Genomic DNA, 23,498 nt, shown 5'->3' with positions numbered 1-23,498 from the left:
ATTCTATTGACATAAAGAGAGAGAAACAAAATATTATAAAATTTGAAAGAAACAAAAGTTTCCCTGCAAGTATTAATTCTTGTACAACAAGTATATTATAAAATTTGAAAGAAACAAAAGTTTCCATGCAAGTATTAATTCTTGTGCAACAAGTATTAATTCTTGTACAACAAGTATTAATTCTTGTACAACAAGTATTAATTCCATTAATTCCTAATACTGTACATAAGAAACAAAAGATTCTCTGCAACAAGCATTAATTCCCATATAGCAAGCATTAAAAAATAATATACATTCAGTACAGAATTGACAAAGCAAATGAAGTGAAGTGAATAGGAAAGAGTTATTTATGTACATATATTTAAAAACAAAGTAAATGTAAAGACTAATATGCCCCTTTATAATCCAAGTGTCAATAATGTAAGATGTCTATAATGGTAATAACATCAGCCCAAGCAATTCTTATTAGGATAGTAGATGAGAAATGAGTGAAACAATGTTACATTGTCCAGTAAAAATGTTACCTTGTTTGAAAGAAATACCGATGATTTGAATGAAGAAAAATCTTTGAGGAAAAAGAAGGAAGGATGAATAATGAAGTTTGAGGAAGAAAAAAATGGAGAAGATATTGGAGAAATGGAGAGATTGAATATGGATGGACCATAAGAAAAAAATGAAATTTGGAAATGGGTGGAGTAAAATAGTGATTCTATTGACATAAAGAGAGAGATAAACAAAAAATTATAAAATTTGAAAGAAACAAAAGTTTCCATGCAAGCATTAATTCTCGTGCAACAAGTATTAAAAAAATATTATACATAAAGAAATAAAGATTACATGCAACAAGCATTAAAAAATAATATACATTCGGTACAGAATTGACAAAGCAAAATTGAAGTGAATAGGAAAGAGTTATTTATGTGCATATATTTAAAAACAAAGTAAATGTAAAGATTGATATGCCTCTTTATAATCCAAGTGTCAGTAATGTAAAATGTTTATAATGGTAATAATGTCAGCCCAAATAATTTTTATTAAGATAGTAGATGAGAAATGAGTAGAACAATATTACCTTGTCTAGTAAAAATGTTACCTTGTTAGTAAGAAATACCGATGATTTGGATGAAGAAATTTTTTTGAGGAAAAAGAAGGAAGGATGAGTAATGAAGTTCGAGGAAGAAAAAATGGAGAAGATAGTGGAGAAATGGAGAAAGGGAGAGATTGAATATGGATGGAGAGTGAGAAAAGGGGGAATCTTGAAATGGATGGAGTGAAATAGTGATTCTATTGACATAAAGAGAGAGAAAAACAAAATATTATAAAATTTGAAAGAAACAAAAGTTTCCCTACAAGTATTAATTCTTGTGCAACAAGTATTAAAAAAACCATACATAAAGAAACAAAAGATTCATTGTAACAAGCATTAATTCCCCTACAGCAAGCATTGAAAATAATAATATACATTCACTACAAAATTGACAAAGCAAGTGAAGTGAATAGGAAAGACTTATTTATGTACATACATTTAAAAACAAAGTAAATGTAAAGACTGATATGCCTCTTTATAATCCAAGTGTTAGTAATATAAGATGTCCATAATGGTAATAACGTCAGCCCAAGTAATTCTTATTAAGATGGTATATGAGAAATGAGTAAAACAATGTTACCTTATCCAGTAAAAATGTGACATTTTTAGTAAGAAATACCGATGATTTGGATGAAGAATTTTTTTTGAGGGAGAATAAGGAAGGATGAAGAAAGAATTTTGAGGAAGAAAAAATGGTGAAGATAGTGGATAAACGGAGAAAGGGAGACATTGAATATGGGTGGACCATAAGAAAATGACAAATTTTGAAATGGAGGGAGTGAAGTAGTGATTTTATTGACATAAAGAGAGAGAAACAAAAGATTATAAAATTTGAAAGAAATAAAAGTTTCACTGCAAGCATTAATTCTCGTGCAGTAAGTATTAAAAAAAATCTGTATTATACATAAAGAAACAAAAGATTTCATGCAACAAGCATTAAAAAAATAACATACATTCGGTACAGAATTGACAAGGCAAAATTGTAGTGAATAGGAAAAAGTTTTTTTATGTACATATATTTAAAATCAAAATAAATGTAAAGACTGATATGTCCCTTTATAGTCCAAGTGTCAGTAATGTAAGATATCTATAATGGTAATAATGTCAGCCGAATCAATTATTATTAAGATAATAGAAGATAGTAGATGAGAAATGAGTAAAATAATATTACCTTGTCCAGTAAAAATGTTACTTTGTTAGTAAGAAATATTAATGATTTGGATGAAGAAATTTTTTTGAGGAAGAAGAAGGAAGGATGAAGAAAGAAATTTGAGGAAGAAAAGAATGGAGAAATTGAGAAAGGGGGAGATTGAATATGGTGGTCCATAAGAAAATGGCAAAATTTGAAATGAATGGAGTGAAGTAGTGATTCTATTAACATAATGAGAGAGAAACAAAATATTATAAAATTTGAAAGAAACAAAAGTTTCCCTACAAACATTAATTCTCGTGCAGCAAGTATTAAAAAAATATTATACATAAAGAAACAAAAGATTCTCTATAGCGTATATTAAAAAAATAATATACATTTGGTACAAAATTGACAAAGCAAAGTTGAAGTGAATAGGAAAGATTTATTTAGGTACATATATTTAAAAATAAAGTAAATGTAAAGATTAATATACCCCTTTATAATCCAAATGTTAGTAATGTAAGATGTCTATAATGTAAATGACGTCAGCCGAAACAATTCTTATTAAAAATAGTATATTACCTTGTTAGTAAGAAATAACTATGATGTGGATGAAGAAAAATTTTAAGGGAGAAGAAGGAAGGATGAAGAAAGAAGTCTGAGGAAGAAAAAAAATGGGGAAATGGAGAGATTGAATATAGGTGGACAATAAGAAAACGACAAATTTTGAAATGAATGGAGTGAAGTAATGATTCTATTGACATAAAAAGAGAGTGAAACAAAAGATTATAAAATCTATTTACTATATCTATTACCTATATAATAAAAAAAACTCCCTCATGACATGGGTCAATCTCTCAAGCCTTCATGACATGTGTCAACCTCTCATCAAAACTAAATGTCCCTCATGACATGTGTCAATCTCTCAAGAACTCCCTCATGACATGTGTCAATCTCTCAAGCCCTCATGACATGTGATTTATTTAAAAATAAAAGGAATATGATTACCTATACAATATTAAAATATAATGTTACTATAGCAATATTAAAATAATAATAATAATATGAATCATAACATATTGTTTGTAGTTATTTTAGAGTTAAATAATATTTATTTTTATACTAATCTTATTTTAAAATCAAATAATAATGAAATTATAAATTTATTGATGATTTTTTTTATTAATAGGATACTACTAACTATATCATGTTATGTATGTGTAAAAAACAATGTTGAGAAAGTCGAGCAAAATGTTAAACCAGATGACCCAAATTAAGTTTATCCAATTTAAACAATTAAACCGTATGGTTTGACCGTATGATTTTATATATAATTAATAATTTTTAACAATATGAATGCACTGATAACATATATGGTTTTAACCATGTGAAGGCACGAGCAACATACATATTCTTAATCATAAATGCACATGTAATATGTGTTATTAATCATGTGGCAAAAACTATCGTCCCATGCAAATGCACGAGTAACTTGCTAGTATAACAAAAAAACGCATTGTCACATCACCTATGACATGTGTCATAACCTCAATGAAAATTTTCTCTCCAAAAAACTTATTACATCTTAGTGTGCAACCTCACACATAAGATGAAAAAACACTTATTATCTTTTGTTTCAATTGAATAATAATCAATTTTTATTAAATAATATGCTCCATTACTTTTGTTAAATTGTGGTTCTAAATGCAAAAATAACTTTATAGAACAAATACCTTAATTTTATTTAATTCACTATCCTTATTTTCTTTTTATTACTTCACAGTCCATCAAACACGTTACATGTAAAATATTTTTTAAGTTTAATATATTGACTTTTAATTTAAAAAAATCTTCTAAAAATGAGCATTATCGTAGGCTTTATTACATCTCTATTTTCTTTTTATTACTTCACAACTCATCAAATACGTTACATGTGAAATATTTTTAAAACTTAATATATTGACTTTTAATATAAAAGAAATTTCTAAAAATGAGTATTATTATAAACTTTATTACATTTTACATTATTACATTTCTTATATATTTCGTTTAATCACCATGCATGATTGATTTACGTTATATATTCATTATATATTCCATTTAATTAGCATCAATAATTTGCCCATCAAAAACACGTTAAAATTTTTAAGCTTAATTTATCAATTCTACATTTCACTATAACAAGAATAAGAGTTAATTATTATTATTATTTTTAATATAAAAATTAATGTTCATTGATATTTAAAACTATGAAGAATGACTTTAAAATTCGTTAACTTTACATGTGTTAATTTTAAAATTTAGAATTATTTATTAACGACTATTATTTGTGTTCATGATAAGAAAATAAATTTCTATTAATTTATAAAAATGTATAAGGTTTACTTTAAATCAAAGATTGAATGAATAATTTGTAACAATTTTTTATTTCCTTTTATTATTATCCCCTTCAGTTTTCATACTTCTTCACCCCTCCCTCTCCTCTGAAAGTGCAAAGTGTCAATGATAACACTAGCAATGTTTTGCCTATATTTTGATGAAGACAAAGTTCTATTTAAGTTTGAAGATGACTCAACAATCAACATGTCTAATGCTCATTTGGTCATATCTAGACTAGGATATAAAATAGAGTCATTATTCTAAGTAGTATGGGATGTGTGCCGTAGTAAGTGAGTATAGGTTAGGTGAACCTATATGCAAGTCTCTCAAGCCATCTTAATTGTCATATCATATACATGAGACATATCATCTAATTAATTTTATGTTCATGCATTAATCATACATGTTATATGTGCATATTAGGCATAATATAATTGCTAGAACATGTATAGAAGTTGTGCATAACATATGAGAAGTTTACCTTTTGAACCATGTATGTTAATGGGCTAGTTAATCGATTAATGTGGTGACTTAATCGATTAACTTAACTGCTTTTCTATTAAATCAGTGTTTCTGTTACAACTGTTTTCTGTTTCATTCTGTTGCACTGGTTAATCGATTGACGGGTAGTCTTAATCGATTAACAAGTCTGTTATTTGTTATAACTGATTTCTGTTTTAACCCTTTAACTGTTTGCAACGAATCCAACTATCAAAACTGCTTACTATAAATGGAGGCAACTTCCAGAAAACTGTAGCATTGCATTCCATTGTATATGGCTGATTTTAGAGAGCATATTTCATTCTGTTTTTGCAAGAGAGTTGCATGTGTGAGAAGGGAGTTATCATGCGGAATTGATTTCTGGTTTTGCATACTGTTTTACAATTTCTTATGCTCATTCTTATCTTGCTCACATGTTCATGCATTATTTGTAAAGATTGATAGAGAGATACCTTGATTTCTTTTTTTATTAACTCACATGTTCTTGATCGCTTGAGTGACTAGTGAGTGGGTTAGTCTTAAGGTCTTTTACTTGTAATATTTCAAGCATTATTGTGCTTATAATACCTTGTTGTTTTAATCTGTTTTTTGTGTATTTTTGGATTGATTTCTTGGTGTCGTACCACCATAGAGATTGGGATTCTTCACGAAGACTGGAAGGTCTTGATTTGAGGACAAGAAATCTTGGCTGGGGCTGTTTCGCGAGAAAGGTTTTCTCAGACGAAAGGTAGAGTCAAACCAAGGGTTTAGGGGTCCTAGATTTCAAGAAAAAAGCGTCCTATGTTCTTGTAATTGAATTGGTGTGTGAAATCATGCGTTTACTCAATATTGTGAAGAAGAAAATCTCTCAAGATCAGAAGGGGAGGCCTGGATGTAGTTTGCAGTGGACCGCAAACGAACCAGGATAAAAATCCACCTTGGCACGCTTTTCTCTCCCGGAATCTTCTCTAATTTTCTTCTTGTTTCAATTTGAATTTATAGCTAACATTTTGCATATTTGTTCACTGCCATATGCTTATTAATAGTGCTTAAAAATATATGTTTTATCTCTATTCAATTGATTTTAGACAACTGTGCAATCTGCCTATCTGATCATTCTGTTCTGTGCATGTGTTAATCGATTAAGACTAGATGTTAATTGATTAACTGAGTTGTTTCTAGAAATTGGGTTTTGGTGCAAGAAGCGGTGATCGATAACCGCTACACCTATTCAACCCCCCTTCTAGGTTTTCCTAGGCCACTGATACCTAGCATCATCATCTCTCCCTTTCATGGAAAATTGAAACGTATAAAGTTTGCTTTATTCACGCCTTAATTGATTAACTGTGTTTTAATGCTTCCATGAAATTATGAATTTATTCGTATGATTTGAGTTTTTTTACTTTGAATTGCAAAATTATGGTTTAACATGACATTCAATCAAATTTCATATATTACAATCATTTAGGAATTGATTTTGTGAAATTTACGATTATCTGTTCAAATTCCAATATTTTGTTTTCTATCATTGATACTTTGAAATTCACTCAAGGAATCAATTAAATCCAATTTATTTCAAATAATCATTTTGTCAAGCAATTAGAAATTGATAATTTGGTCGTTTAGAAAATTCAACAATTAACATTAACTACTCCATCATTAATGCACATTTTATATTATTTATTTGGTCTTAAGAGAAATAAACTCATACCTTTTCACATATGAAATACTTCTCTTTGTGCATTATCTTTTCATATCCTCATCTTCTTCTCTCCCCCTTTGGTTTCATATTTCACCATTTTTCTCTCCCATATCTATAATTTAATGTTCCATTCATCAAATTTACTTTGTCATCATAATCACAAAAACACGTGTAGTTATTTCTTATTTTGTAGATATGTTCTTATTTTGTAGATGTTTTAATTGATTTTTGTTGTTTATTATTCTATTGATTTATTTATTTTGTAGATGTGTTTTAATCGATTTCATTATTTTGTAGATTTGTTCTTCCAACAATCATATTTGTTAGTGTCTGATTTTCAAGAGTTTCATAGTTAATAACGACTAAACCCTAAAAAACTATGGTATATACTCGATCTCCATATATATATATATATATAATATAATATATACATTTACTTACGAGTTACACTATTGTATTTGTTTGTTTATTGTTATTAATCTATTTATTTGTTTATCTTATCTCGCTCTTATCATTTTACCTATTCATTTGTAGTTTGACTTTTTGCAAGTTAGTTTTATGTCTCTATGTGCACCTCTTGTTAAAATCTTCAATTTTATTCTTTTTTGCACAACAAATGAATTTGATTTTTTATTAGAATATTTAATGTCTACTATATCTTCTATATATAAATTGAAATGTCTGATGAAAAGACTAAACTAGATATCCTATATTTGTGATAATTGTCCAAAGAAGAGCTATGTTCATCAAATAAAATTTGAATTTCAAAAGTTATTTCCTATTCTCATGTTATAAAATAATATGTTTTTTATTTAATAAAAAAGGAATAAGATAATTTGAAATGCAATGAATATAATAATAAAAAATATAAGGTGAGGAGTTACATGTAGTCCTTGACCTTTAACATAGGGAATGAGAAGAAACAATAATAATCTTAATTAAGATTAAGATTAATGATGAAATTTGATTAGCAGTTTCCCTTATGTTACCTCATCTATTTATTATTCAACTATAATTGTGCATAAATTATTTTCCCTTTTTACTATTTTACCTATTATTTCTTATTCCTCATAAGGAACGAGGAAGAAAAAACCCTAAAAATGGGTCTGAGAGTTTGAAGATGGATGGTCTAATAGTAGTGGGGTATGTGAATTTGCAATGAATTGTAACGAATTTATTCGTTTTAATCATATTATCTACCTGTATTTATGGCTTAAGAATAAACAATATCCTTGATTTGATTTAATTGCAATAATGAATTGTTTCTTCTAGGTGTAATCTATTAAAATCAATCATAAAATATACATATATTTTTAGCATTGTAAATTTGTAATATATATTTGATTTATGTTTGTTTGAATTATTTATAATCCACATTTTTGAATTTTGAATGAATTTTGATTAACGGTGTTTGTAATGCTTCCATGAAATTATGAATTTTTTGGTATGATTTGAGTTTTCTTCTTCTTTAAATTGCAAAGTTATGGTTTAACATGACCTTCAATCAAAATTTATATATTACAATTATTGAGGTATTGTATATTTCAATTTTTTGTTTTCTACCATTGATATTTTGGAATTTACTTGAGGAATTAATTAGCTCCAATTTATTTCGAATAATCAATTTTCCAATAAATTAGAAATTTATACTTTGACTGTTTGGCTAATTCAACAATTAACATTAATTACTCAGTCATTAATGTTTGTTTTACATTATTTATTTGGACTTAAGAGAAATAAACCCCTAACTATTCTGCTACATTCGTTTTCACCTTATGTTCGTGGTCATTTTTTATAGAATAAAATTACAACAATCCACTATCTATTATATATATGAATTGGCTATAGATGTATTGAATGAACTGGTCTAATTACAAAATTAATTACTTTTAAAAGTCATTCTCAATCCTCTTTTCAAACGTAACCTATATTTGATTTATGTTTGTTTGAATTATTTATAAACTATATTGGTAAATTTTAATGTTGTGTAATAGAGTCTCTAAAAACCATTTCATGCAAATATCACAATAACTATTATTCAAAATATCAAATATTTTAAGGTAAATAATAATGCATTGTTAATGCATTGAATTCTCTGCAACATATGAATTTAATAATGCATATGAATAAACTTAATTCAAACAATAAAAATATTTATTCAAATATGTATATTATAAAAATGACAGTTTTAATAGAAAAATGTGTATAATAAAATATCACAGTTGTATAGAAAAATGTATCTTCCAAATAATATAAATGAATCTTTAATTTATGAGTTATTTTCATACAATAATTATTAGCTAAAACATAATCAAATCAAATAAAATTTGATATTTGAATGCTAAAAATATATTTCAAATATTTATACACAATGAACATTAATCTAAAATAAAACATAATCATTCGAGAAATATGCTAAAAAATCCTTATAACTTTATATGATACTTATAAATGTAATCCTAACAAAAATATGATGTAAAAGAAGTCATTATATTTATAATTTTATATAGAGGCCATAAAGGTGACATATTATCCAACACAATTTAAATTTTATTTATTGAGTTATTTTAGAATTAAATACTTTCAACAAATCAATGCTTATACAAATGCATGTATAAATGTTAATATCGTACATATACCCTAAAAAAACTAATGTTAATATTGCAAGTATATGAATGCTCAATCTAAAATAATAAAAAGAATTCAAAATAAAAACAATGATTAACATTGCAATAATAACAATTAGGTTTCAGGTTTAATCAAAACTTATGTACAATAACAAAAGACTAATCCTTATCAAACCACAGGGAATAAATAAATTTATCTTTACTTATAACAAAAAGAAGCATTGCAAAATTATTTACGATGAATTTATGAAGTTAGAAAATATATGTAGTCTAGAACTGAGTTGTCGTGACTAAAATGGATACAACTTATACAATTATTTGATCCCAATCCAGAGAATTAGTAATAACACAGTTAAACAGATATATAAACTTCTAAAGTTAGAAAACACAAATAATACAAAACACAATTATCACAATTAAATAGGTCGTAGCTTACTTAATTATTAGCACATTGATGTTAAACTATGCATAAAAGATAATCATTTGGACAAACTATATATTGTCTAAAAATAGACACACTCAAACAATTTACAAAGGGAAGATTTTATACACATTTGAAATTGAAAATTTAACACAATTTAATTTTCATGAACTCACGGGTAAGACTTTTCTAACATTTTGCCCTCAAGTCACTTATTTTACTTTTTGTCACATTAACATTTTGTCTACTTTCCTTATAATTATGTAACGTTATAAAAATTATCAAATATTCATTGTGTTATACCTATTTTCAAATGAGAAAAATATAGATAAAAATAATGTAATACTAAAAATAAAATATAAATAGAGTTTAATTATCAAATATTCTTTTATGTAGTTTAATTTACGATTTAATTTTTATGCATTATCAATATAATTTTTTTCCTCTAATACCTAATTGTTTAAGATTCTATATATGACTTTTAAAGTAATTATTATGAAAGCACAAAAATATAATAGTTTAATACATAATTTATTGACTTTATAAAATAAATGTACATTATTTGTGCATATGCATAAATAAATATGCGACCCGTACAAGTGCACGAGTATACTGCTAGTTTGAAAGAAACATAAGTTTATCAGCAAACATTAATTATCGTGGAATAAGTATTAAAAATACTATACATAAATAAACAAAAAAATTCCTACATCAAGTCTTAATTCCCTGCAGCAAGCATTAAGAAAATAATGTACATTCAATACAGAATCACAAAACAAAATTGAAGTGAATAGAAAAGAGTTATTTATGTACATACATAAATTTAAAAACAAAATAAATATAAAGATTGATACACCCCTTTATAATCTAAGTGTCAATAATATAAGATGTCTATAATAGTAATAACAATAGTCCCAACAATTTTTATTAAAAATAGTAGATTACCAAATGTTTGCATCATTTAATTACTACTTTCATCGGAAACAAAATTAATTATTACTTTTTCATCTCCATAACCTTAAAAAGCAATGTGTTACAAACAATGTCAATAATAGTAGTTGTGAAAAGATAAAATACTTTCAATGAAAAGTTTTTTGTTAATCTAAAAATATTTTTATATACACACACAACATCTAAAAATCTTTTATACTACGTGTGAAATTACACCCATGTCTTAGATTTTTTACCCTTGAAAATTGAAATAGTAAATATCTTGGATTTAAAAAAGAAGAAGGTAAATACCGAAAAAGTCCTTGTCCCCAATAAAATACCCAAATTAATTTCCCCTCCTTTATTCATTTCCCGCTCTTCAAAACCCTAACCCCTTCACTCACTTCTCACTCTCAAGAAAATGGGTCAGAAGCAGAATCACCATTCCGACTCAGATCTCAGCAAAGAAACCAAGAAACGGCGTCGTGTAGCCTTCTCCGCCGTTGGTACATTTTCCTTTTCATACCCTTCTCTGAATTTCAGCTTTATTCATTTCCAAAACACGTGATTTATGTTTCATTTGTAGATTCTGGTGTTGAACCCAAAGATTGCATCAAAATATTTCTAGGTATGTTCAATTTTTTAATCCTACGCTTTTGGGTACTCTTGTTATGCTTTTATTCTCTTCACCGATTCAGTTATATGAAAAAGGTGGCGCCTTTGGACATGTTTTTGATTTATTTTATTTCTATTTTATATCATGCATGTGAAGTTCGTTTATGTTTTGTTCTGAGCTTGGGGAATTAGTTTATGGGTTTGTTTGTGTAACCCTATCTTTTTTAGTAAAGTATTCAAAAAACATATTGGCATGTATATGTTTGTTTGGCTAGACTTTACTAAAAACATTTATTTGAAAATAAGCTGAAATTCTGCTTTTAGGAGAAGCTTAACTGTTCAGATTTTCACAAAAATGTTTTCTGCAAAAAATGGTTTTGTAAAATATATATTTTTGGCAAGCCTAAAACAGTCGAGCCCTCTTTCTGGGTCTTGTCAAAGGTAGAACTTTTGTTGATGTTGTAGATTGGGTTATATGGTCTTGACTCTTCCAAGTTTTGTTTTCTAAGTTTGAAAATTTGCAATTTCTTAAAAATAATAAAAGAAATTCACTTCTGAGAGTTAATCTTTTTTTGGTTGGGCTTTACTAAATGTTTATATGAAAATAGAATATGAAATTCTGCCCTTTAGGTTTTTCAGCTTCTCACAAATATCTTTATGCCAAAGCTGTTGTTGGAAAATCATTTTTAAATCATAACCAAACACACCTCATTTCTGGGTTTTGTAGAATGTAGTGCTTTTGTGGATGTAGCTTGTCGATTGGGCTATCTGGGTTTGACTCGTCCAAGCTTTGTTTTATAAGGATTTGAAAATTTACAATTCTTTGGTTGTTCAAGTTTGTTATGTGTCATGCTATTATTTGCTCTCTATCTTTGTTTTCTTCGCCTAGTTCAGATAATTGTTAGTCTGCCTATAACAGACCTGCATATTTACATAATGTCTTGTATTGTTGTGCAGTTTCAAGCAAAGAGGAATTCCATGCTCCGGAGAGTTTTGTGCTTGATCCTGTGGATTTGAGTATATTTTTTGACGATGATGGAAAAATTTATGGTTATGAGGGATTGAAGGTGAGATCCATTGTTTTGAAATATTTGTATTAAAATGTTTCACATGCACAATGTTTTGTTTAACATTTCATTTACAGATTACCATCTGGGTTAGCAGTGTATCTTTTCATGCATATGGTGAAATAACGTTCCAGAGTTCATCTGATGTAAGTTCTGAATTCTTTCACACTAATGGGAACTATTATGATCAAGTCCTTTTACCTTACCAGTTGGTTTAGAATTTTATTTAGCTTTGCTTCTTGGATAATGGCTTTGACACTTTCTGTAAATATGCTGTTTCATTGTTTTAAGAGAGGCAAAGGGGTCACAGATCTAAAATCTGCTCTTCAGGTTAGCATCAACTTGCATTGTGAGACAGCATTACTTCTATCTTTTACCCATTGGACTAGGGCTTAGTTTGTTATTTTCTACAGAGAATTTTTGCTGAGACTCTTGTTGAGAGCAAAGATGAATTCCTTCAAACTTTTTCCTCAGATAAGGATTTTGTTAGGTATTGTATATCATATATTTAATTTGATTATTCTTTGTAGTTTTGTACTCTAAAAGAATTAAAACATTTCTCCACACCCTCGTCTTTACATTTTTAATATATTAATCAAAAGTTGATCTTAATTTTTTTTAAGACTGGATTCCAACTTTAATTGGTTCGCAGAACAACCATCTCAAGTGGGGAGGTTTTGAAGCACAAAGTTTTCAGTGGTTACAGTGGTGATTCTAATAATGGGCTTGCAAATTCAGCTACTTCTGACATTGAGGTTATAATTTACATTTAGGTTGAATCCGCTTTATTTTAGCCGTTAAAAGTAAAGTTAATTAGTCTTCATATGCATATTTTATCATTTTGATGCATACCTCCCGGACCAGGCTGTTCGTATGGTGGTAGGAGACATAGCTGCTGGGCATCTTTATAGTCGATTAATACCCCTTGTTTTTCTCCTTGTTGATGGTAATTTTCTCTTATTTGGTATTTCATCGGATAATGTATACTCCTATTTTGCATGAAGCTAGATTTCAGCTTTAGTATTTAACTGATTACCTATACTATTTGTGATATAGGTAGTAGTCCTATTGATGTTACTGATCCGTGTTGGGAGTTGTATCTTATAATTCAAAAGGAAACTGATCTGCAGGGAGAGGTTCAATATAGGTTGATTGGTTTTACTGCTGTATATCGATTTTACCACTACCCTGATAGTTCTCGTTTGCGACTTAGTCAGGTAATAGCTGGTAGACAATTAATAGCTGATAGTTCTTCAAATTGTTTCATTTTGGTAGCTTTTTTTAGACCTGTTTATGGCATTGCAGATACTTGTATTGCCTCCTTACCAGCACAAAGGTTATGGTCGTTACATTCTAGAGGTGCTAAATGAAGTTGCCATTTCTGAAAACGTTTTTGACTTTACTATAGAAGAGCCCTTAGATCACTTCCAACATATCCGCACATGTGTTGACACACTTCGGCTGCTTCGTTTCGACCCAATCCAGCATTCAGTTAAGGTTGCTGTTTCACTTCTAAAGCAAGGGAAATTGTCAAAGAAAACAAATAACCCTCGACTCACGCCACCTTCCAGTGCTGTTGAGGATGTTAGGAAAAGTTTGAAAATTAACAAGAAGCAGTTTTTCCAATGTTGGGAGGTTTTGATCTATCTCGGCCTTAATCCTTCTGACAAGCACATGGACGACTTTGTGAGCATCATTTCCAACCGTGTGAAGTATGATATCATCGGGAAAGATTCTGGTACCTCTGGGAAACAGCTTATTGATGTTCCAAGTGATTTTGATCCGGAGACGTCATTTGTCATGTTCAGATCAGAAGCTAATGAATCTAGTACGGTGCAGTTGGATGACAATCAGACAAATCAAGAAGAGCAACTGGAGAAGTTAGTTCAGGAAAGGGTGAAAGAAATACAATTGATTGCAGAGAAGGTAACACTGCATCTCAAGAGCTCAGATGCTTCTGTAAATTGAATGTCCCTCTTCACAAATTGCCATCATGAGTGGCATTGTTATCCTCCGACGATCATGTTGTCTGGTGAATCGACATTTTTGCATTATGCACAACCTTAGTTTTATTCTTATCTTTAGACGTTTATGTATTCTGAGGAGACAGACTTTCATATTGAATATTGCCTATCGGGTTTTTACAGGCGCCAAAACTGTTATTTTGGTCCCTTAATTTATCTTTTTGATTCTCTCCCGACTTTCTCCACTTTAATCCCGTAACTTTTTTTCTCACTTCAATGCCTCAACTTTGTATAGACTCATGTTCTTTCTTCAGCCAGTTAACTCATTCAAAGACGATCATACAGGTCCTTTACTTTGCTCAAAATGATTTATGTACACTACCCTTCAAAATAATGTTGTGCACCAGACACTAGCTTCAAGGCCTCCAAAATGATATCCATTTCGTGTACCATCTTTTTTCATTTTTGATGTGAAAAGAGATAAAATCAGATATAAAAGAGATACAATCAGATATAATGACCCAGAAAAGTATGTGAAAAATTCATGACAATTTTTTCTCCTTACTGAAAACGGAGACTTGAAACTTAAGGGTGTTATTTCCACGTTTTCTTTTCATCTTTGGAGGCACAATCATTGAAACCTTACCTGTAATTTCTTGAGATTTTGGGTATCAATGCACTATCTTTAAGGTTTATATTACTCGCTAATTATCACGTCCAGTGATTTCTTTGTAGAGTGAGGGGATTGGAAACAATCTATTCATTTTATGCAAGAAAATTGAAAGAGTTGAAAAGTACATAAAGGCACACTTTCTGGGCCCCATAATACAGAAATTTACATATCCAAATGTCTCTGTTTGTAACAATGGCTCACCAGTTATGTAGTTCTCAGCAGAAGACATCTTAACTAGAGAGAAACTTAATAATTTAACTATCTATACATGCACAACATTGAAACAGAATAACATATTTAATCCCTTTACAAAGACACTGACCTTTCAACATTGTAAATTATGGTATCACTCGTTCTAAACGAAACTGACTTGAACTATATGAAGGTAAGTGAAGAGGCTTGGAGTGAAAAAGAAAAGAATGACACAAGTGCAACGAGCAAACATAATTCAGACTCAAGAACTTGCAAGTTACAACAACCTAACCCCAGGCTAAGAATTTAAGAAGACGCCGATGTCACATGACTATCTCTGGATTCAGAATGCTTGACTTGATCTCCTTGTGAGGCAAAACCACACCACCATTGCTGTAAATTTCATCACATACATGGACATCTTCTCCGAGGATAGTCATATTCTCCACACGAGCCCATTGCCCAACGGTGGAATGCCACCCAATGATACTGCTGGATATGCAAGCATGTTTCTTAATGCGAACTCCTCGCATTATAGTGCAGCGTGAGAGTCGGACACCAGACTCAACAATGCAGCCAGGACCGATTGCAACATCAGGTCCAATAAGACATTCCTCGCCAATTTTGGCAGTCTCATCCACAATGACATTCCCCAGAATGTGAGGACCACTTTCCAACTTAGAGGAATTCTTTTTCCTCAGTGAGTCCAAATAGAGTCTCAGGCCAGAAATATAGTCCCTTGGTTGTCCAATGTCCATCCAGAATCCTGGCAGCACCATAGCATACAGCTTTTTCTCTGCTGCGATACTTGGAAACACCTCTTTCTCAATAGAAGTGGGCCTTAGTTCAATTCGATCCAAAACTGAGGGGTTTAATAGGTAGATTCCAGCATTGATTTTGTTATCAACAAACAACTTGGGTTTCTCCACAAATTTCTCAACTTGCCCGGTGGTCTCCTCCATCACAACCACACCATATTTTGATGGCTCATCAACCTAGTACATGAAAAATTGATATTGAATATTCTATCTTGTTAATAAAGTTCACAAGTTTGCGATATAAATAAATTCAGTCCTGTTACCTTTGTCACCATTATGGAAGCCTCTCCACCATGGGCTTTGTGGAATTCAATCATTTCTTTAAGTGGGTACTCACTAATAACGTCACTGTTGAGAACAAAAAATGGCTCTCCAGAGTCATCTATCAGTGTATCCCTAGCAAGAGCCAAGGGACCTGCAGTTCCCAGTGGTTCAGTTTCTCGAGAACATGTGATTTTGATGCCGAGCTTTGCTTCAAACTCCTTCAGGAAATTCAACATCACCTACAAGAGGAAGTGTTACCAAAGTAAAAAATAAAATAGACTTTGTCCACGTAAATATCTCTAAGCATTGACTATACGGTGTGGTAAGGAGAGCCACAATCCTTACCTCTGGTCGGTAATTGATAGCTAGAACCACTTCATTGACTCCAATGGCCTTAAGAGCCTCTATCTGTAAAATGATTAAAATTGAAAGGTAGATAACTTGAATAGTCTATTCAGCCATATATACAAAGGACACATAAATACTTATTCAAGTCATGCACACGAACAAGTACGTACTCACAGACTGGAATGGGATGGTGAGGTCAACAACATACAGAAAACACACAGAGGAGGCAGTCAATACTAAATGAAATTCAAAATGACTTCTCAAGCAAACAAGAGCAAATTTTCTGACTTCCTGAGTAAAGGAGGAAGAAGATGCAACTGAAGAGTGCAGGAAACCCCACACTCTATCCACCAAAAAACAGTCCAATGATGGGGCAACAACTATTGAAAGCAATCTAATTTACTCCAATTGAGAGAATCTATAATTCCACATACTAAAATGGAAAAACAATAGACATTGAATATTTTGTCATGTTTTAGCACCAAGATTTAAATTTAAAAAAACTAACGAACTTGCTTTTCTTATCATATGCCTAGAGAGCAGTGTTACAAAACCCAATTTTTTTGCAAGATTAAGCTAGATTCAATGGTGGTTATTAGACCACTATCTATCTAAGTCAATAAACATGCCAAACTTATCCTACCCCTAATGTACTCATAACATATCATAAAAGATGTCGACTTCAAGAAAAGATACTTAGGAAAAACTCACCTGATGCAGAATCATGGGTTTGTTGGCAAAATCAACAAGAGGCTTAGGAACACTTAGTGTCAATGGCCTCAACCTTGTTCCAAACCCTCCGACCAGAATCAGTGCCTTCATTGTGATACACCCTTTGCTTTTCCTGCAAGTATAAATTGAAGAGCAGACTAAGAAAGGAGAATAGATAACAAAATCTCAAATATGAGAAGATAAATTCCACCGCCTATAAATACCAATGCCAGGAAAGAATGAATAACGTGCACGGAACTCTTTAAGTGTCATTTTTAAATAAAGTAAAAAACAACTGGCGAGGAAATTGCACCTCAGCTGACAGGTGTTCCAAGGAGTGTGACCAGGTTGCAATTAAAGATGGTAGCTGAAATAAAAAAGGGAAAAGTAAAAAGCAGTCAGTTAAAGACGCTTAAGATATAAGATCCCAAGAATTAGCACTTGACCAAAAGAAGCAACAAAAAGATGAAGTTATGTGCCATCACAAGGATCGCACATAAAGTAAAAGTGACGTGAAGGCTTTAGCAGGATATGAAAACAAAGAGAAAATCCAGCTGTGCACCGTAACTAGTTTTTAATGAGAACGACAAATATGGCTTCTCTAGAAAAGATTGATCCATAAATGTTATCGTAACTAAACTGAAATAATGGCGTACACGGTAAACATCTGGTGTTCTGCTGATAACCTAAAGAACGAGGCTTATTCTTTCTTTTTCAATGTGAGATGTCTTCCTATATAGCTTTCCGAATAACAAAATCACTTTAGAAGCTGACAAAGTGAAGTGTATTCCATTAATTCCACACTGGAGAGCCAGATATGGTAAAGATAGGGATATTAGGTATACTACAACGGAAATAAATCAATAAGGAACAGTAATTCACTAATTATAACTACATTCTTTACTCTGTCAATAATTTTAGAAGTAGAATGAGGACAAAATAACGGAATCAGTAATAAAATTTATAAATCGAACAAATGATTCAGCCAGATAAGGTCATGTGTACTGGATAGAAGTACAGCACATAGTAATGAGTCTCTACTGCCATCACCAAGTGAAATAGGTTTCTTCTTTGCATCATTTGTAGGGACAAATTTCTCAAAGAGCATAAATTGCAAAAGAGGGAATATTATCTAGCTGAAGCTAGTTTTTACAAATAACCACATAGGTTGTGTTTGAATTAGCTGCGAAAATAAATTATTTCAATAATTGATTATTAGTAAATTCAATTTAACAAAAATCAATTATAATAGATTAAGTTTTATATTTGGATATGTTTGTTCAAAAACAATTGCAAGATCACCTTTTTCCTTTCAATTTTAAAAAAAAATACTTTTATATAGTAAACTACATAAACAAGCAAGAAGCTACATGTTTAGATTAATAACATATGATTGGTGGTAAGGGTAAAATGAAAAAAAAAAATACACGATTGATTCCAAAATAATCAGAAAGCTTAACGATTATAATGTTCAAAGTTTCAGCTTCTGCAAAAACCCGATATAATTTTTATCTCCAAAAACAGCTTTGCCAAACAAATTTCATCTCATCTAAAAAAACTTGTAATGCAAAAATCTCCTGGATCCATATGGCCCAAGCTAAACAAGGCCAGCCCTATCATGCTATCTCCTATCAGAACCAGTTACAAACTATCTCTTATCTCATGCAGGTTAGAGATTTTAATGGCATATTTTATTTTTGGCTCAAATGCAAGGAACTCTTTTCAACTAGATGCCTATGGTTCAAAATTCAGCAACTCTCATCATAACCATACATATTAACGACTTCCTACATGTGGTTTTCTATAGGTAAGGAAATAATCCATTTTGGGGTTTGTGGCTGCCCCTCCTAACAAGTGTAGCTCCCAGGAATCGAGCCCTTGACCTTTTGGTTTATCTCGGGATCCAATAAGTCTTACACCACTAGACCAATGCCTTGTTGATTACAGTTTTATAAGTTAAAGAATCAAGTTTTACTGATTTTTGAACAAGAAAGGTTTTCAGTTTTCTAAAATTCATCTATAGTTGGTGGAGGCTATGTACCCAAAAAAATCTTGATCCTAGTCACCAAATCCATGAAAATGAAAATAACTGAATACATAAGCAATCAAACAGCAAAACGCAACTATTAAAAATCAATAACACCATCACCACATCAAGTTCGAGCATTATGACGTCGTTTTGATGCATGTAGCAGAACCCGGAGATTGAAAAGATATAAAACTCGGTAAACACGAATTCAAAAAAGGTATGGCAAGAATCAGAATGAGAACAAAGGTCAGATTCACCTCAATACAAACATGAATTGAGGAATGGAGAGAGTAGAATTTACCTGAGACGAAGATTGAGAAAGCCGAATTTGGAGCGAGTCGACTCGGCGAGTTAGAGGGTTGTAGAATTTGAAGAACAGAAAAACCTTTAAACCCAAACAAACCCAACGGTTTCTGTAGTGTCGTGACCTGTTACAATGGCTTTCTCTCATGGTAGCTTAGATTTTGTAATCACAAACCAAACAAACTTAACGAATATAAACATACTTTATTTTTCTATGGGTTATTTCAAATCATTATTAAATTTAAAAAAAAAAAAAAACTAATACAGATCAACCATATATAATATATTCATGATAATGTATGAAAGTTAAACATTTCTTAAATAAAGAAAATAGTATATATAACGTAATTATAAAAGTTTTATATTGTTGATCATCATCATTTATTATTGACTCTAAGATTAATATAAAAATAAATAACATATCATATATTAATTTTGTAAAAAACTTTAACTGTACATAAATATATATTAAATTCATTATACTTTATACATCTAGAGTAATCCTTGCCTATTTGCCCAGACCCGGCCGGTCATGGAGGAGTTGGTGGTATGCGTGTTTGCATGTTTGGGTTTTGTTTGTGCGAGTCGTTATCCACCACAAAACTCATTATACCCTTTGGGGCACACTCCTTAGATTACATTAAAGGCTTATAAAGTCTTTGTATATGTCTTCTCCATCCTACGTGGGATTTGGGTGTTTTTATTATACGCCGCCTTTGAATGAGGTAATTCAAACAAAATGAGTCATTTTGCCCTTTAAATGAGTTTGGACATATACTCACGACTTGTAGTGAAGTTCTCATCCGAATATGTGGGAAGGTTTCAACATGGCATAATTTCAATATGAATATTTTGTCTTTAGTATAGTTTTTAGTATTCACTATTTTTAAATATTGTATTTCATTGGTAACTTAGAGATTCACAAGGTTGAAATGATAAAAATATATCATGTAATAACAACTCATCAATAATAAGTTCACTTTTATAAATCACCCTTATCTTCCTTCATAAAGTGCAAAGCGTCAAGGATTGCATTAGCAATGTTTGCCTATGTTTTGATGAAGACAAGAAATTAGTTAAAGCTTGAACATGTCTCAACAATCAACATGTCGAGGGCTCAAGTGTGTCTTATTAAGTGGTGTCTTATTAGACTTATGCTATTATTCTTTATTATCTTTTTAGAAGTCTAAGATGCTTGCCATAAATATTGAGTCTAGGTTAGGTAAACCTAGGTGTGAGTCTCACAAGACTTAATAAAGTAATCAATCCATTAAAATGAGACATCATCTAGAAATGTATGATAATTAGGTTCATGCATTTATATACATTGATTTTATGCATTAAAGGTATTATATTTTGGAATTAAATCATGTATTGCATGAGCATGTATCATATAGGGAGTTTACCATACATTAACAAGTGAATTTTTACACTGGTTAATCGATTAAGGCAACCCATTAATCGATTAACGTAAGTGTTTTTCTGCTATTTTAACAACATAACTGAAAAACCGTTTTGAGAGCCAAATTCTGTTTTGTATAAATACTGGCTTAATTGTGTAAACGACTATGAAGAAAAAGAGAGAAAAACACAAGAGAATAGATATAGATCATCATTGTTAGAATCTATTAAGAAAATGTTGAATTTGGAGAAAGTTTAGATCATGCTAAGGCTTTGGATTTCATACTCACATTGCATGTTTCTTTGAAAAGCTTTCTTGCATATTCTTGTGTTTTATTGAAAGAAAAAGAGATAGATCTTTTTGATTGCATATTTTCATAAACCTCATGCATAAACATTAATATTAGACTAGGAAATCTTGTGAAGTTCTTGCTTAGGTTTTCGGCCTTGGTATTCATTGTAATATCCGAGTATTAAGTACTCATTCATAACTCAAAGCATTGTTGTAAAAGGATTGGGAAAATCCTAGCTGCGGTTAGGTAAGATGTTCTTCACACAAAGACTTAGAGGTCTTGGGATAAAGAGCGATACCTTGGCTGGGGCCGAATCGCATAAGAAAGGTTTTTTTGGGAGGCGATTTTGGGAAAGGTCAAACCAAGGGTGCCGAAGTTCTTTGGGTTCCGAGAAGGGAGCGTTCAAGTTTTGTATTTGGAAGCGTGTATGTAACGTACATTGTGTTTCATAGTGAAGAAGGAAAATCTTCCAAATCAGAGGGGAGGACTGGATGTAATTTTGCAGTGGACAGAAAAACGAACCATGATAAAATCCCTGCGCAATCTTTTATATCCTTTTCTCTTTTATATTTCAATATGTTTTAATGCGTGTTTGGAGCTAATATTTTGCAAAGTTGTTCCTTGCTATGTTCTTGTGAATCTTGCACAAAAGTATCTGTTGTATATCTGTTTGTGTATTTGTTAATAACCGTGCAAGTTGTTGTTCTGATCATTCTATTTCTGTTACTCGTTAATCGATTAAGACCAGTTGTTAATCGATTAACTGGGCATTTTTCAGCAAGTGTGTGAAAACCTAAAAAGTGGAACTTAAGCTTCGCCACACCTATTCAACCCCCTTTCTAGGTGTATTCCGCCACTGATACCTAACAAGTGGTATCAGAGCTAGTACATGTGCTAGCTCAACCGCATCCGCGTGATCCGAGAGGGACTATATATGGGCTCTAACAACCCATTTGGCGGTGATGGCACGTCCATCAACCACCCTCCCGTATTCAGTGGCGAAGGTTACACTTATTGGAAGGTTCACATGAGAGTCTATATCGAGGCAATAGACACGGACATTTGGGATTCCGTTGTCAATGGTCCATACATTCCATTTCATATGGTGGATGGCGAGTTTAAAGAAAAGCCTAAAGGCTTATGGACGGATATTGAGATAAGAAAGGTCCAACATGACCTTAAGGCCAAGAACATTATTACTCCGGCCTTATCTTATGACGAATTCTTTAGAGTCTCGCAGTGCCTTAATGCAAAAGAAATGTGGGATACTTTACAAGTTACCCACGAAGACACAAGTGAAGTTAAACGTGCTAGACTAAATGCGCTTACGCATGAGTATGAGTTATTTCGCATGCTTCCTAATGAATCTATATGTAATATGCAAAAACGTTTTACTCATGTTGTAAATCATTTAGCCGCCCTTGATAAAACTTTTATTAATGTTGATTTGTCTAATAAAGTTTTGCGTTGTCTTGATAGAAAATGGCAACCAAATGTAACCGCAATAATGGTGTCAAAGAACTTAGACAACATGCCATTAGCTACTCTGTTTGGGAAACTCCAAGAACATGAAATGGAGTTAGGGCGTTTGACTTTGAATGAAGAATCAAACAAGACCAAAATCACACTCAAAGCTACAAGATTTCAAGAAGATCAAGAAAGTGAGGATTCTAGTTCAGATTCTGATTCTGATTCCGATGAAGACTTAACTCTCCTATTTGAAGAATTCAAGAAGTATCTCAAGAAGAAAGGAGGGATCAAGAATATCAAGAAAGAAGCGAAGAACTCAAACAAGAAGAGCAACTCTCGAATGTCAAAGTCAAAAGAAGCATACATTGTTTGGAACGATTCCAAGAAAGATTCGACTTCAAGCTCATCTGATGAGGAGATAAACTCAAAGGTATGCCTTATAACAAAAGTGCATGAGAAGGGCACATCTAGTGATGAAGATAATACTATTGAGGTACATTCCTATACTTCATCATGCTCAAATGACTCTCCTCCATACGATGAATTATATGCAGCTTATGTCGAAATGCATGAGGAGTTAAAGAAAATTATT

The 23,498-nt window shown here is 31.1% G+C and overlaps 2 protein-coding genes across 4 annotated transcripts; one reads left to right on the top strand and one right to left on the bottom strand.

The window, feature by feature from the left end:
• LOC109329792 (histone acetyltransferase type B catalytic subunit-like) lies at positions 11,118-14,491 on the top strand. Its single transcript, XM_019563614.1, has 10 exons — positions 11,118-11,264; positions 11,345-11,386; positions 12,331-12,440; positions 12,518-12,586; positions 12,732-12,770; positions 12,854-12,930; positions 13,093-13,195; positions 13,305-13,386; positions 13,497-13,657; positions 13,746-14,491. Exons 1-10 carry the CDS (start codon positions 11,180-11,182, stop codon positions 14,406-14,408), a joined length of 1,431 nt encoding a protein of 476 aa, XP_019419159.1. The 5' UTR covers positions 11,118-11,179; the 3' UTR covers positions 14,409-14,491.
• On the bottom strand, positions 15,200-19,935 carry LOC109329793 (mannose-1-phosphate guanylyltransferase 1-like). Of its 3 annotated transcripts, none has more exons than XM_019563616.1 (6): positions 19,741-19,935; positions 17,724-17,777; positions 17,411-17,543; positions 16,697-16,759; positions 16,351-16,590; positions 15,200-16,264 (listed from the first exon to the last, which is right to left on the bottom strand). In XM_019563616.1, exons 3-6 carry the CDS (start codon positions 17,519-17,521, stop codon positions 15,593-15,595), a joined length of 1,086 nt encoding a protein of 361 aa, XP_019419161.1. In that variant the 5' UTR covers positions 17,522-17,543; positions 17,724-17,777; positions 19,741-19,935; the 3' UTR covers positions 15,200-15,592. The 3 variants fall into 3 exon arrangements, with proteins under 3 accessions (XP_019419161.1, XP_019419162.1, XP_019419163.1); XM_019563617.1 differs by lacking the exon at positions 19,741-19,935 and adding an exon at positions 17,923-18,252; XM_019563618.1 differs by lacking the exon at positions 17,724-17,777.

This window comes from Lupinus angustifolius, chromosome LG16 (assembly GCF_001865875.1).
Source record: "Lupinus angustifolius cultivar Tanjil chromosome LG16, LupAngTanjil_v1.0, whole genome shotgun sequence".
In the NCBI taxonomy this organism is placed as follows: Eukaryota; Viridiplantae; Streptophyta; class Magnoliopsida; order Fabales; family Fabaceae; genus Lupinus; species Lupinus angustifolius.
Note: the sequence above shows the minus strand (reverse complement) of the source record. Positions and strands in the feature narration are given on the sequence as shown.